Genomic DNA, 16,328 nt, shown 5'->3' on the forward strand with positions numbered 1-16,328 from the left:
AATGTTCGTTGTAATATTCATATATCCAATTTAAAGTCGTTATTTTGTTAAGATATTAACTTGTCTGTATTATTTAATGTTGATGCCGTGTTTGTTTCCTCTATCATAAATGACAACCGCAACAGGTGGAATTTATTCTAAAAGAAAAAATTACAGCACTACCTGGCCATTTGCTCCGAACGTGTCAAGTGACAGTGTTAATAATAATTATTATTGACAGCTAGTAATTAAATGACAATAACTAAATATCGTGGAAACTGCAATCTCTTGCTTAATACTGACAAGCACCACGCAAAAAAAGACAAGCGCGCAGGTTGATGACGTCAAATGAAGTCGACTCATCCTGAATAGCTAACGACTAAAAGGTAGCAACGTTTTCGTCGGAAAGATTGGCATTATAAATCTGTTTTTATTTTTGTGAAGGTAAGCCGTTTACACACAGAACTATTATTTTAGAGACGTGGTAATGATATAATGATAAATTACTGTGTTTTCTAGCAACTTTGACCTCAATAACCGTGATCATATTTTAGCCAGCTAAGTAGCAACGCCAATGCTAGCTTAGCTATTTTCCAAGGAGCCTCTTTACTATTTGTATGCCTTTAATCAAAGAGACGCATTCCGAAGCATTCATGTTTTGGTTTACACAAGAGTTACACACCCGCACTACTGCCTTTGGAATAAAGGGAGAAGAGTTTTCGAGCACAGGTGGTAGCATCGATCTGTGACACCGTGATAGCATGGCGGCTCGATGGGATGAACATCAGGCTTACGACGAGCTTCTGCACTGGGACAGCCTCATCCAACAAGGCCGCCGGTTACTACCGCACGAGTTTGACAGGTACATCAAAACACATTACTTTTGAAAGTACATTAAATATCTTGTGTCGGAAAACACGGACATCAATTGTGATAATTGCAATCGCTCGGGGCCCACCATACAACACCTCAACTCCAATACTGCATTATAGTAAAGTAGCAAGTTTTAGTCTTCCGACCACCAAGCAGAAAAAGCGCAATAGAACTGCACTTTCGACATGGAGGTACAATTCGAGAAGTGGGAGAACAAATACAGCATCTCTCCGCCTTCACCGGAATGGTTTTATGTGACGTCATGTGACAATGTTGTTTACATTCACCTGTAACCCTTTGCAGCATAATGTATGGGGCGTTGAGATTTGTACCAGAACAGTGATCAACACAGAATATTCTGCTTGCAATGCTTATCTTTGCAAAATGTGTGCATATTCTTGTCTCATCTGAGCTCTCATCTAAATCTTGCAGATATGAGGAACTGCGTTACTGGTATGACTGTCGGTGTTATGAGGAGGAGCTGAGACATTACCATGACTACATTTCGACAATGGAGGCAGCCGATGATCATCATTATCAGGTCTGATTTTACGTGTCACCTCAAAAACTTCATAACCCCAGATCTTGATTTTTAGATGTTCATTCTGCTTCCTCAAAGCTGTTAATTTCCATAAAGATAGAAGATATTGCCCCTCTGGAAGTTTGTATCCATGTGCATGTTCCTTGTTTTGGTCCACTTTCCAATTGTTTACGAACTTCGCGTGATTCAGAGGAATAAATATAGTTAGCTTAACTCAGTGGTTCCCTCAACCTTATTTCAATCTACCCCTTGCAAAATATTTTTCTCAGCCAAGTACCAAATAGTGCGCATCATTTTTGAATGGGGAAAAAAATTAAATTGCTGTGCCGTCGGTATTTGAATTTTTAAAATTTGGAAATTCAATTTGTGGTGGTATTGCTACAACTATCTGGAAATTTAGCAAAAAGAGACAAATAGATAATTACAAAGATTTGTGCATTACTTTTTAAATATATTTTAAAATCTCATGTTACCCCCCTGAGGTGTCTTAGGAAGTTACAGAAATAAAACTAGGTGGAGCCAGATTTGTTCTTTGTACTTCCACCCACTCCCTTTGAACATAGAGAATGTTAGATCTTTGATGCTCTGATTTTTAGCCCTAAAAGGGCTATCACATTACTCCATTTGAGAACCGCTCGCCTAACAAATAAACTGTGGTTATTTGATGCAGTGGTGGGCCATTGCCACAATTTCACGCAAGTGGCCACTAAGGCTAATCCATTAATCTGTCAATTAATCAATGATCAAGTTAAAAATACAAATTTTATTTTCCTTAAATTCAGATCTAGTCACCGGTTTGGGCCTTTACAATTAATTAACGAATTAGGCATAAACGTTGACCATTGTTTGACAAAGTAAAAGCAGATTTTTGCAAGTGTTTTACTTTTATTCAACACACGAGTCCGCTTCCATGGAGAATTACAAAAAAATGAGGATATTTACTGTTGAGAGGCTGAATTTACAAGGATTTTGTCGGTTTTAAATTCAAGCCCTGTAAATGATTAATTTATTATTAAAATATTTATTAATTTGATAATCAATTAGTTGTCAAATAATAATCATTGCACCTCAGATCTCTACTAGCCACTGATCATTTGTCTGTTTTCTAAAACCATTTCTCCAGTTTGGGGAATATGGAGTCCATTTCAACTGACTTGGAGCGAAAGGTGAACTCCTGGTTTCTAGTCAATTCAGAGGCAAGTGGAGAGAACTTAGTGGGTATTGATGCTATCTCTGCTGCACAAAGAATAAACTTAAGGCACTTTTCCATTAGCCCCCCTCTCCACTCGGAATTGTCTTGGCTTGCTCCATGTGAACCACAACAGTACTAGTTTGGCCTAGGATCATTTGTCGCTTGTTTTTCGTCAGCTGTGATTGGCTGCAGCTTCCCAGTCACTCCAAACAGGGAAAGTGGTTTACTAAAGGGATTAATGGACCTATTGGCCTTTTGATGATAGACCATGATCATTCCTTTGTGACTTTTGTTTCACAAAATGTTTGTATTTTTCCCTTTTACCCCCACAACCCACATACTCAACCAAAGGTCGTTACACACAACCAGACACAATATGGGCCAAACGATCGCCGTGTGATGGCCAAACACGCTGAAATCTACCCCTCTGCAGAGGAGCTAGAGGCAGTTCAGACAATTGTCTCTCATGTGGAGTGCGCATTAAAGGCTGTATCTGAGAAAATGGATGCCCCGGATAAAGGAACTCAAGAGGTCGAAAAGTAAGTTACCTCACTTTATATTTCCAATTGGGACACATGACACTATGGATTCATGTTCAACATGTGAATCCTCTGCTCTTTTAACATTTTTCCCCTTTTTGATTTGTTGAAAGTGCTGATACACCAAAACATGCGGTGCATGGCATCATGAGGGTGGGTCTGCTGGCCAAGGGACTTTTGCTCAAAGGAGACCTGAATCTGGAACTGGTGCTGCTTTGCTTCAACAAGCCAACCGTCACGATGCTGAACCAGGTGGCTGAGAGTCTACGGGCCCAGTTAGAGGTACAACTGCACCATGTACATGTACAGTCACATTGAATTTTGTGCTAATTTGCAGCATTTGAAGTTGACATATTCATATGAAGAACGTAGAAGAATGAATGCCGTTTCATGTCATCGAGTAACGTAAAGCTCGCTTACATAAAGTGTCCCGGTCATATGGTTACCATGCATTGGAAACCCCACCCAGTTGCGTGGATGAAAAATTGTGTTCCCCTCCATCATTTAATTTGCCCATCTCTGTGTTCCTCTTTGCAACAGATTGAGTCAGCCGGGTTGTACACAGTGACCCCTTGTCCAACGGATGCAGCCATTATAGTGGAAAGCACCAAGGAGTTTTCTCTAACGCTCACCCTCCATCTCACATCTCCTCAAGTCAGAGTGGAGACTCAAGAAGAGCGTGAGTGTACACTAGAGAAGTTCTAACACGGGTCAAATGGGTGTGTGCACACCCTGGACCGTTCCACTGACGTAGTATTAAAACGCCATCCAATTTGTAAATGTTTCACGTTATTCATGTCGATAATTACTTAGTTCTTTAAAGAAAAAAAAAATAGGGGAAAAACTTCAATGCCATCCCTTAATTGAAGTCTTCCTAGCGCGCTCTGCATGTCCTTGATGCTGAAGGTGTGCATCTGCTCTCACTGCAGCAAAACTGATCACCAGCATCAGCAATGAGAAGCATGAACCAAATGTATTTAGAAGTTTTAAGATCAGGTTAATTAGCATTGGCTAAAGCCTTAGTAAGGAGAGGGACCAGTACTGGTACAGTTGAAGAACCGGGAGCTGCACTCTGAACTGCTCATGCATGCTCATGTTTTTAAGCAGGAGTGCACAAAACTGCACATACATGGTGCACAAGTGTGCATGGATACTGAAAATAGCCAGGTGCGTGCCTCAGAAATGCGCATTAGCGTTCCAAGCTTATTGCAGCCACACATCTGTTATTGCAGCTCAGTTCTCACTGTCTTACAGTCCAAGTCAGCAGCCACAATATTTGCTTCTTCGAGTTAAATTCAGAATAAAAGACAACCAAAGCATAGACTTTAAATGTAAATTTTTCTGTAGATGTGACACATTCAACACGCATTACAATTTGGCAACCAACTTCAAAATAACCGTAGTGATGTAACATCAGTTACCATAGTGACCCAAAAATGTTTTTTCTCTTTCCTCAGGTGAGGAATAGTTTTAGCGTTGAAATAAAACAAAAAAACTTATTTTACTTTACGTAAGACTTGTAACTGTTGCACATGATGCTGAATTGTGTGTGGGTGTGAGCTAGGAGTGAAAAGGTTCTTTCATGCAACATCATAAAGAACTGGTCAAATTCCAATGCACTTGTATTTTTACAAAGAAGCATTTTTTATTAAAGGTAAATGCCATTTTAGCAATGCTTACTCAGTGTAGTGGCTGTTACCTGCTGATTGTTGAATCTTGTTGTTTCTTTTTACAATACTAGCATAGTCATTGAGCCCCACAGTGTTGACTAAGCAAAGACCAGGGTGTGACTAATATTTATCCTCTCATCAGTTTTGCTGCAGAGTAGAGCAGGCGTGGAGGTTTTGCCTGTGCTTTACAACTGATTGACTTGTAGTTTGTCAAGTTTTTTTTTTTTAGGACGGCTGGACCTTTGACCAACTGGACATGCTGTCTCAGGATGGGGGAAAGCAGCCCGCCCGAGCCACTGAGCTAAGGAAAGAGGGGGTCTTTGAAGCAATGTCACGCCAGAAACATAGTCTGCAAACAAAAAAGCTGTCAGGATGGCACGATTATAATGGCAATGTTATGATAAGTAACCATTTGACTCAAAGATGTTCTTATGGCTGTTAGACCTCCTCTCCTTGCTGCTTCGGGTTTGTGGAAGGCTGCTGCTCCCTAAGCTGCAAGACAGAATCAACCCCCTTGGTCAAACTGTACCTTTTCTTCTTACTCCACCTCGTCAATAGAATCGCTAACAGACAACGATCTGCCGGACGTTCTGGACAGACAGAAATGCCTAAGTTCCTTGGCGTCTCTCCGCCACGCCAAGTGGTTCCAGGTTTGCATTCACGTCATTATTTGTACGTAAACGTTCAACTGTATCTTTGAATGCCTTTGATTTTCTCTCCCTAAGGAGAAAAACAAACATTTTGAGTGTCAGTTGTTGTATTCGATCATCTTGAAAGTGTCGCTTTGACTAGTTGAAGTCATGACAAATGAACTGCTCCTTCATACCAAATTACAGACCGAGCGGTTCCTTTTTTTTAATTTTTTTTTTTTAACACAACTGTCAGCGCATCCTAACCTTACCGGTCATTTCATCGTGATTTTCTCGCCGCCCCGTGCTTTGCTCTTGGTCTTTGGAAAAAATGAGTAAAAGACTGGCCTTGATGCAGCTTTACTCAGCTACCTTGTTTGTGTCTCCAGGCCAAAGTCAATCACCTGAAGTCTGCTGATATTGTGATCCGGGTCTTGAGGGATTTATGTATCCGTGTTCCGACTTGGGAACCGCTGTCAGGATGGGTAAGCATATGCCTAAATAAATAATAGAATGCTTTGAACAAATATTTACCTGCATGGCTTTTTTGTACCTATTTTGTTATACTCCAATCTTAATCTGTATTTTATTTGATAGATCTGTATGAATTAGGCCATTGTTGAAGGGAAATGACTAATGCGTGTATTTGAAGAAAGAAATTATATGTAACTGAAAATTGACATGTATTCACCCCCAATGTTATGATGAAACATTGTGACCAAACTGATGTGACCAATTACCTTCAAAAGTCACAAAGTTAGTGAAAAGAATGTGTATTTCAGCTTTTGATAATGAACGCATACTTATAATGAAATTTAGTTTTGCTTTGCGTGTTTCCATTATGGTCCTGTACTCTGTTCCTGCACAGATTCTTGAATTAATTGCAGAGAAGGCCATCAGTACATCTGAGAGGCCACTGGGCCCAGGCGAGGCATTCCGTCGGGTTCTTGAGTGCCTTGCCTCTGGAATCCTCTTAGCTGGTAAGCCTCGAATATTTGTGACATTATGAGAATGAAATCGGCTATGCAAATTCCACTTGACATTTGTGCGTAGACGGTCCTGGAATTAAAGATCCTTGTGAGAAGGAACCCATTGATGTCCTTGAAAGTCTCACCCTGCAACAGCGTGAAGACACAACTCAGAGTGCTCAGGTAAAGTGAGTTAGCATATTGACAAGTGTAGTAGATTCATGCCAGGGATGGCTCGATACGATCGGGTGATCAGAAATTGGGGCCGATTGATCAAACGATAGATCGTTGCCAATTGCGTGATTTAAAGTCAGGGCTGATCATGTTATTTTAAGCTGATTGGAGTTCGGTTCAAAAGGATGAACTTTATTCATTGAAATTTTATAGGTCACGAAATGATCATGTAATCCTAAACTATAAATATCTTGTTATGGAACAGTCTAATTTCCCATTACGCAGTATCACAAGCACTAAACCATTGCTCTTGCACGAAAATTATGATGACCATGCTTTTTGGCGAAGCGCAGAGTAGACCAGACTAGACTAAATTCAGGTGCATTGGAAGCAAGGCTGCTTTGTGCACAGGCACAAACAAGAGCTGAAAATAAAGCTACGGTCGTTTTTACACCAAGCACACGGGTGCCAGTCGACCAAAATAGGGCCTGAAATTTCAAATTTTGGATCAATCAGCAACAAGGAGTAAACTGATGTCATTTTCACTTGACAGCAAATGGCAAAATGGCTACCCCATGAGATGGTTTGAGACAGTGTATATTTCCACAAACGCAATATCCATTGAAATACCTTGTTTAGATGAGTAGGAGTGCATAGGACACATTAGCATTAGGAACATTTTTGACTTCACTTCCCCTTTAATGTGTTACAGAAATATCTGTTCATGATTCATATTGGCAGATATTTTAAACCAAATACTCGAGCACAGGTGCCAAAAAGTTGTCATGACATTCCTAATTCATGCTATTTATTTTTTTCTTTCTATAGTTGGCATTAAGACTGTGTGCCTTTGGAATGATGTACAAAGTTTTGGGGATCGAAGCAAAACCTGGTAGGCCATGGAAAGCACGAGGAGCCAGCGCAAAAATCTTCTATGGTACTTTTGTGCTTTATACTTATTAACAATTTTATCTCTGTTTCTTATGTCCCTTTCTATTCAATCCAGCACATGAAGAGGGCAGACCCTCTCCACCACTAAAGAGATCCTACAATGAAATGGCACCAGGAAAGGATGGGTCCTCATTAAATAGCAAACAGAGGAAGTTCCTCAAATTCCAGAAGCGGTTTCCTCGGAAGTCATGTATGTCATCTATGACCCACTCTTCATGCACTTTAACAACAACAAAAAAACACACGAAAGACATTCTTTTAAAATGCTTGCCCGACCTGAATGGTTAAGCCCAAAAAAACAAAAGCACAATCCCATTTTTTAGTGCATATGTTATTGAAAAAAAAAAATCTGTTCTCTCTAGTGACAGATGATTTGACCATGAACGCTGTGATGCGACTGAACCAGTTCCGACCGGGCTTAGAGTACCGCCTGACCTCCCAGACAGGTCCTGTCCACGAGCCAGTATTCAGCATGGCTGTAGACGTAAATGGGAAAACCTACGAGTCTACCGGGCCCTCGAAACGTTCTGCCAAGCTTAATGTAGCCAACAAGGCAAGTTGATTTTAATGTAAACAATTAAAAGACAGAAGCTAAACTGATTCACTTACTCATATTCTATAGGTCCTGCAAGATCTCGGTCTTCCAACAGGCTCAGATTCCAAGTTTGAGTCCAAAGCCGATGATGGCCAAGAAGTAACTTCTACAACTGGTTCCAACGCATCAGAAGATGTATGTAAAAGCGCTGCCTCGCTCATGCTCTTAAAAAAATATTGGTTCGCCTAACGACCAAAGCGACCTGAACTAAAAGATCTATCTCTATGCTGTTCACCTGTTAAAAGCAGGGTGGACAAGGTCCTATCTTGACCAAGAATGGGAAGAATCCTGTCATGGAGCTGAATGAGAAAAGACGCAGTCTCAAGTATGAACTATCTGATGAGACGGGTGGCTCTCACGAGAAGTGCTTTGTTATGGAGGTGATCTGATACCATCCCACACACATTCCACATTGGTGCTTAAAAAGTCAAACGTGGGCCGTCACACCTTTCCCTGTCTACCAGGTGGAAGTTGATGGACAAAAGTTCAAAGGGAGGGGATCGAACAAGAAGGAGGCAAAGGCCTACGCTGCTCTCGCCGCTCTGGAGAAGCTGTTCCCAGAGACACCACTTATGCCCAAGAGAACAAAAAAGCTGACTTACACCGACATGGTAAGCTGCAGCCAACACACGACTAGAGCCGAGCAGGCTTTTACGTTAAGGCTTTTTTGGGTGGTGTCCATGTCCGAATTTAATACAGATAAATAAATAGGTAGATGGAGGGAAAGTGGGATATCTTTTTTTTTTTACCTTACACACAAGAAGTCCACTCAAAAAAAGCATTTTGAGGGAAACAAAAACTAACAAACTAAAACTGTTACTTCCCTGAACTGTATAACAAGTGATGTGTTGACATTTCAGAGCCATAGCAGAAAAATAAAGTAAACCCCAACTCATTAATAAATAAGTTGAACATAGATTTGAATTAATGCTGTATCATAATTGGTTTTGGCTTCAACAGCACATCCCAGGCTTCGGGACTATCCGTGGGATCCCTTCAGATTCTGGAACTCCTGACTGGGGCCATGGTAGAGGTCGAGGGAGAGGCCGAGGCAGAGGCTATTCATCAGGACCCATTTACAACAAGAGTAAGGAATTTCTATGCTGTCCCTTTTCAAATACTCTGCACAGTTCGTGTGAAGTGACTAATAGTGAAAATATTCCCTTTATTTTAAAAGCCAATTACAGTTATGAGAGCAACTCCAGTACAGGCTATCGTAAGTATATCCCAAGTGTCTTCCCTCGTTTTTTTTAATATTTGGTACCACTGAAGGTAACATTCTTACCCCAGTGCTGTTCAAATCAATCAATTGTAATTTAGCAAAACACAAAGCTCATAACAAATAGCAAATAACAGGAGGTTATTGCATTCTATTAGTTCACCACTAGATGGTACTAATTTAATTTACTGGTTTTGATGTCTGTAATCTTATCATTTTTATATGTAAAGCGTTTTGTTACAGCTGCAGCTCTTGTGAAATGCTCTATAGAAGTTGTATTGTATGAATAATTGCCCCTTGAGAAAGAAGAACGTCATATTAAAATAATGAAAGGGAATGTAAAAAAATAAAGGCTAAGCTGTGTGGATGTTCTGGACACAATAATGGTCATTGTTCTAGCCTTAAACTTGACGGTGATTTTAAATTGAGTTAAGTTAGGGTTACTCGCATCCCATTTCAACACTATCTGAATCTCACTGCAAATTAACACATTAAAGAGGACCAAATGGCACATAACTCCAGAAGCTCTAACATTTCATCACTCATAAATCAATTGTATTTGAAATGGTGTCATGTTTTTCAACGTGACTTGTCCCTTTCTTCCAGATAAATTGTATGGTAACAATGGAGCCGGAACCACAGTTCCCACTACCAAAGGCGTCAGTACCGTTAATTCTGCCAGCACAGGAGGCAGTACTGGCTACGGCACATTTTACCCAGAGACGAGCGCCACCACCTTCTCCTCGCCGCCCGTCTCAAGTACCAGCACAAGCTCAGCGACAAGTTACAAGTCGGTACCCCCGACTGCTGACCAACAGAGTCCCTACAGTTATGGCTATGGCGAAGAAAAGAAGAAGATGCTTACTCAAGGCCAGACGGAGGTTTCGACACAGGGAAGCAACTATTCCATGTACAGCACTGCTTACCCCAGCACAGCTGTGGGAACACAAATGTATAGTAGTTACGGTGAGTCATAAGACTACAGACTTTCAATATCCTGTGTCAGTGACAAGTTCCAAGATGCTAATAAAATCTCCCCCACAGCTTGGTCGACTCCGTCAAATTGGAACACTCAGCAGGGCTATGGATCCTACCAGTCCTACACGGGACAAACTCAGACCTCATATCCTGGAAACAGCGGCGCAACTTATTAGTCACGCTCAAGTGCTGCTTTTCTTGGCTCGCTAGGCCACCGAGGTCTGAGTTTTCACACCCTTAATTAGGATCCCGGCACACCACTTGTGAAGAGAAAAATGTTTAAATGTCTCTCATACTGGAATGTTTGTTTTGTCACCGCAAATCATGTTTGTGTTTATATCTTGTTTCCTGAAGTGTTTTTAAATATAGATTACTGGTTCTGTGTGCCTGTGTCATATTTTTGATTTAAAGCTGTAGTATAAGCTTCTTCTGCATGCATTTGTCCATCTGAGGCTTTATTTACTGTCAGAAACTGTACTAAACACTATCTCAATAAATAACCTCCATTGTAGAGCCAAGCTCCAACACACCAGTGAAATTTTCAAGTGTGAAGAAGTTCAGCCTATATTTCTGTTTAAAATGCCATCAGTGCTACAAATTGTTTTGGAGCAGTTAAGAGTGTCTTCTGCACACTGATCTGTTTGCTCACGTGTCACAATACATGAAGTAATGTACTCTACATGTCAAGTAAAAACATTGAGAGGAAAGGTGATGATAAAGTCCACTAGGAAAACAAAAAAATAGATCCTCAATTTCTTACAATTATAATGACAGTTAAATACCTACCTTGAAATTGAAAGAAAATGACATTTTCAAGCAGGTATTCAGTATTGGTCTGGCATATTGGCCGTTGAGAGGATTCTCCATTCAAACACGCAGTAATAGCTGAATCGACTTTATATTTGCCTTGTCAATGTGACGGTCTTGACCATTGTGTGTTGTTTTTTTACGTGTCAAATTAATTTTATTTGCTGACCATATCGTAATGGTTTAACATCAGAGGGCCATTTTAAGTGCGAAAAACAATATTTTTCGCCATGTTGGAGGTTGACATGTTTTGTTCCAGTGTGTATTGAGTTAATTATAGAATTGACAGACTGCCTTCCCTATCTCCACCACGAGACGAAGGACATGGATTGATGGAACCATGTCCTGTCGTTAGATGACACCTAGATAAACATATTTGATTCAGATGGTGTCAAGCATGTGAGGCAGCAACAAAGAGAGACATGATCTGCATGAGTGTTTCCGACGTTGGGGGTAATACAGTTCATTGAGCGAAACAAACGCTAAGATGTCCTGTGACGTACAGAAGCACTACCTCTGAAAACTGCTGCTTGCAATATTCCAACATCATAACCCCAAAGATACCTAAGATAATGGCTGCTTTGCAAAAGAGACTGAGGGTAAAAGTAATGGACTGGCCAAACATGTCTACAGACCTAAACCCTATTGAACATCTCTGGGTCATCCTTACGTCTTAATATTTACCAGCCCGGTGATGTCATCATGGAGGAGTGGAATAGGATTTCAGTGGTAACCTGTGAAGCTCTGGTGAACTCCATGTGCTGGAAAATAATGGTCATACAAAATACTGATACCTTGGGCATTTTCACTTAGGGGTGTACTCCACTTTTGCTGCCAGGGGCTTAGCCACCAATGGCTTTTTTTAGGGAACAACATTTGGACTGTTATATAATCTTTATAGTGATTACTTTTCATAGTCTTTTCTTTAGTGTTGTCCCATGAAAAGATAGAATTTGCTACAGAAACATGAGGGGTATATTCAATGAGATACTATGAAAGAGGGATACACGCACACACATCAAACAACTGTTGTGACCGTGTTTGGGCCCGTGATGTCATCAAATGTCATGATCCTTTATTTAGTCATATAGGGTTGGGCGTTCTTTATTACTGAGTTGCTCAGTGACATATTGTCTTCTTTTCTTCCATCAGCTGCTGCATCAAGCCCTGCTCTCTGTTACTTTGTATTTTTGTATGTAAGGACTTTGCCACCGTATCCTGTCTGCTTCTGGGTCCAAATTCTGCTCCGCACATCACAGTACGACCAAGCAGTCTCAATCCGCCATCAGTGCTCGATGCACTGCTTGGCAGACATGGGGAGCACCTCCTGATGAAAGTTATGGACTTGATTCGAAACCTTTTCACCACCATCAACTCAATGGCCGTCCAGTTGATGCCCAGTGCTTCCCTGCAGACTTCACCACCTTTTCCAACCCATGCCGTCACCTCCAATCAGATCCTAGTGAGCATCTCACCTGCTACTGCTTCGCCTTCGTCACATTAACATTCCTCAACGGAGGTAGGATTGTGACACATTTCTGCTAAACTCATAGTTGGTTTTTGTGCAGCACATTTGGATGTTCTTGTCAAGTTGGCTTATGTTATTGCTGAGCAGGAAGGTTCCTTGCAGGAATCAAAGTCAGGCATTAAAATCATTCCCTTTTTACTCTTAAGAGATGCGTAGTTGTTCGGAAGACGGTTAATGTCTGCATCTTAGTTCAGGATTTGGGCCTCAGAGAGAGTGGAATGTGGCCTGATGACAGACAGCTTTTGTTTGTTCTTGGGGTTCACGAACATCCACGAGGTTCATCCACAATCACCAACGGCTGTGTTGTGACAGCATTTGGGGTCTTGACAATTGGAACAGGCCTTTATTTTGTGACAGGCTCGGATATGACTTGATGTCTTTCAGTATTTAAGCCCAATTCGCTGATAGACACATTGTCACTGTTGTAACCATGTATTTTTGTAAATAAAAACGTCCGTGTCCTGTCTGCTTCAAGGTCCAAATTCTGCTCCTTAGTCACAACAACTAAAATTGGCAAAAATGAAGAAGGACAAATAGTGAAGTGGAAATATAGTGGCGTCTGGACTTCCTACAATAATAAAACAGTTGTAAATCACAAGGTCGAGGTCAGTCTCCAATCCCAAGACTGGTTTCAGTAAACAACGCGTGAGCAGTGGTCATACCCTGGTGCTGTGGTCCTGCTGATAAAAAGGAGGCGTTAGAGGAGCTCTGTGCAGGACAAAGGGTCCCATCCTGAGGTTATCCACGACACTTATCAGCGGTGAGTGATTTGATCTGATTCCTAACTTAACACGTTCCTCGCATGCAGGCTTATATAAATCAGGCAATGTGCTTGACTAAACAGAAAATGTGTGACTTTATAACCCCCCATCTCCTTCAAAACGTCGGTCATTAGCTTATCAGCTTCAGTCCAAACGTGTCAAGTTTGGGCTGCAAGCAATCACAAGGCGCCGTGAGGTAAAATAGTTAGCATTGTTGCAAGTGGAGCGCGAGGGTACAAGATTCAGGAAGTGGAGGCGTGACAAGTAAGCTTGAGAAACAACTCTTGTCATGCCTTCCTTGTTCCTGTTTTGAGATTTGCTCCTGCCAGTGTTACCAACTTAAGGCTGCTTCTTAATCATGATTTGATCTGTTTTTCATCTATCTTTTTATTTATTTAGAAGATGGCACTGATTCTGCTTGCCTTTGTGCTTGCTGCAATCCCGGCAGCCCACAGCTATCCTGCTACCTTCCAAGACCTGAGTGAGGGTCACGGTAAGTCTTGTCTCACTGTCACAGAGGCCTTTTATAGTTCTTGATTAGATTTGTTTTCTCTGACAGCTAACAAGACCTCCATTAAGTTCCTGGCTTTTGGAGACTGGGGAGGTTTGCCTTATGCTCCATACTCGACATCAGTGCAAACGACTACTGCTAAAGAGATGAACACTGTAGCAGAGCAAATGGGAGCGGACTTTATTCTGGCCCTTGGTGACAACTTCTATTATAAAGGTGTGGACAGTGTGGATTCTCTAAGATTTAAGGTCAGCCCATTACACATCTATAGAACTATTTACAGTACTGTATTTGAAAAGCGGAGTTGGTGGTTCTGATTGGTTGATATCTGGATTGAAAAAAAAAAAAACAGGACACCTTTGAGGAAGTGTACACAGGGCAGTACCTGAATGTCCCCTGGTACGTCATAGCTGGCAATCATGACCATGCAGGAAATGTCAAAGCCCAGATTGAATACACAAAGAAATCTGCAAGATGGTAAGAAAATCAATCTGTCTTGAGGCTACAAATTGAGACTATACTGCAAAGAATGAATGAAAGCCAAAATATGTGGAATTTCAGGTGGTTTATAAAGAAAATCGTTTTGGCTCAGTGGTAGCGTGGTTAAAGTTTGGGGGTTTGATTCCCCGCCATTGTGACCGTGTTGAAGTATCCTTGAGTAAGGTACTGAACTTCCAGCTACTCCGAATGCTCCGCCATTGGTGCTTTAAGGAGAAAGCGCTTTGAGGGCCTTACCAGGTCCAAAAGCACGATACAAGTGACCCTCACCTAATCACCCTATTCCTTTGCGTAAATTCAATGTGTATTGAAAGGTTTGCTGCTTTTTGTTGTTTATTAGGAACTTCCCTTCCTACTACTATGAGCTGGACTTTCGCATCCCTAACACAGACAAGACGCTGACCATCATCATGCTTGACACCGTGATGTTGTGTGGGAACTCCCTCGACTTTGAGGATGGGGAGCCCAAAGGCCCCTTAAGTGCCGTAGAATCCAACCGACAGCTGAAATGGCTGAAGCAAAGGATGGCTCAGTCTAAGGCGGATTTCCTCCTGGTGGCCGGTCACTACCCGGTGTGGTCCGTGTCCGAGCACGGGCCCACTGCTTGCCTCCTGCGGTCAGTTCGTCCCCTGCTGCTCAAATACAACGCCACAGCCTACTTCTGCGGCCATGACCATAACCTGCAGGTAAAGCCTGTCAAATGGACTATATCCTTCCTGAACTCAAAGCCATAACCTCTATTGCAGTATATTGAAGAGTCTGAAGTGGGCTACATAGTGAGCGGCGCTGGAAACTTCCTGGATGCGGATATCCGCCACTGGAAGAAAGTTCCCGAAGGTTCTGTGAAGTTTTTCCTTGGTAGTTTGTCCATGTTAGGTGGCTTCGTTCATGCAGAAGTCACGGAGAACAAGATGATGCTCACCTTCTTCCAGGCTGAAGGCACCTCTCTCTATCGTACCGTGCTCTCACCAAGGAATGGCAAATAAATGACAAAGGAGCTTCACCTTTGCGTCCAAATTTTGATTTTTCAAACAAATATGTTAAGTCTAATTATACAGAATAAATCAATATTTTGAAGGCTTACTTAGACTGAATTTATCTGAAATAAATGGCCTTTTCTCCAAGGCTAAGAGTTCTGTATTAATTGAAAATGTGACAAAGTACAGCTGCCCAGCAATTTTTGAATGTGAACAAATTTCACTTTCTAAACAATTTCAATTTCTTGTTTGTAACGACAAAACTGGAAAAAAATGAGTCACATTACTTGCATTTCTGCCAAATGGAGTTTTAAATAAAGGTCGGTTAACTCAGTACCTGCAGTCTTATTTTGCCATGCACGTCATATGTCGTTTCGGGTGGCATGTAAAGAGCAATATAACAATATATTTTTAATGTCACTAGGTACATCATGCTGGATATCCTTAAGTAACCTGTGCTGACTAAGGACAATTTTATGTTCTCTCCTCACCTCCACACGGACTGCCAGGTGAGGATTGGACAGATTGGCGCAGAGATTCAAAGGATATAGTTAGTCCACCAATGACTGTTCCGCTGAGGGACGACAGGCTTAATTTATAGTACAAGGTTTTAATTCTCACTTTACTGAGGCGTTTGAGTATTTTCAGTTATTCAGAGTCTCACTAAAATTGTCAATTTTACTAATCGCCATGTTACTATATATGGCTCGTGTTTTGAGTGATTGTGAACAATCCGATCAGTGTGGGTACAAGCCTGTTGGTGACATGCCTGCCAGGTTCAGAAAGCAATCTGGTTAAGCTGTCAAGTGTGACTAATGGACAAATAAGGATTCCTTAATCCCCCCTGATGTAGCCTATTTGTGAATGGTACTGCTGAGCAGACACTTTTATCTCGTGTTATTATATCCCAGCTAGCTGGCTCTCAGATGAATTTGATA

At 41.4% G+C, this 16,328-nt stretch overlaps 2 protein-coding genes across 7 annotated transcripts; both read left to right on the top strand.

Moving 5' to 3' along the window:
• Nucleotides 1-265: 265 nt before the first annotated feature.
• Nucleotides 266-10,837, top strand: LOC125968409 (interleukin enhancer-binding factor 3). 5 transcript variants are annotated; one of them, XM_049719426.1, is made up of 20 exons: nt 266-423; nt 687-841; nt 1,285-1,393; nt 2,937-3,124; nt 3,238-3,406; nt 3,665-3,803; nt 5,353-5,444; nt 5,813-5,908; nt 6,292-6,403; nt 6,477-6,574; nt 7,394-7,502; nt 7,572-7,706; nt 7,879-8,069; nt 8,139-8,246; nt 8,357-8,491; nt 8,576-8,722; nt 9,072-9,198; nt 9,289-9,327; nt 9,937-10,296; nt 10,375-10,837. In XM_049719426.1, the coding sequence occupies exons 2-20, from the start codon at nt 741-743 to the stop codon at nt 10,482-10,484; spliced, it is 2,565 nt and encodes an 854-aa protein (XP_049575383.1). In that variant the 5' UTR covers nt 266-423; nt 687-740; the 3' UTR covers nt 10,485-10,837. The 5 variants fall into 5 exon arrangements, with proteins under 5 accessions (XP_049575383.1, XP_049575385.1, XP_049575387.1 ...); XM_049719428.1 differs by having other exon boundaries at nt 8,360-8,491; XM_049719430.1 differs by having other exon boundaries at nt 7,394-7,457.
• A 2,416-nt stretch (nt 10,838-13,253) lies between these two features.
• On the top strand, nt 13,254-15,723 carry acp5a (acid phosphatase 5a, tartrate resistant). Of its 2 annotated transcripts, none has more exons than XM_049719433.2 (6): nt 13,254-13,403; nt 13,804-13,897; nt 13,946-14,163; nt 14,268-14,392; nt 14,754-15,099; nt 15,160-15,723. In XM_049719433.2, exons 2-6 carry the CDS (start codon nt 13,807-13,809, stop codon nt 15,397-15,399), a joined length of 1,020 nt encoding a protein of 339 aa, XP_049575390.1. In that variant the 5' UTR covers nt 13,254-13,403; nt 13,804-13,806; the 3' UTR covers nt 15,400-15,723. The 2 variants fall into 2 exon arrangements, with proteins under 2 accessions (XP_049575390.1, XP_049575391.1); XM_049719434.2 differs by having other exon boundaries at nt 13,260-13,403; nt 13,964-14,163.
• Nucleotides 15,724-16,328: the final 605 nt, after the last annotated feature.

This window comes from Syngnathus scovelli, chromosome 5 (assembly GCF_024217435.2).
Source record: "Syngnathus scovelli strain Florida chromosome 5, RoL_Ssco_1.2, whole genome shotgun sequence".
NCBI classification, from domain to species: Eukaryota; Metazoa; Chordata; class Actinopteri; order Syngnathiformes; family Syngnathidae; genus Syngnathus; species Syngnathus scovelli.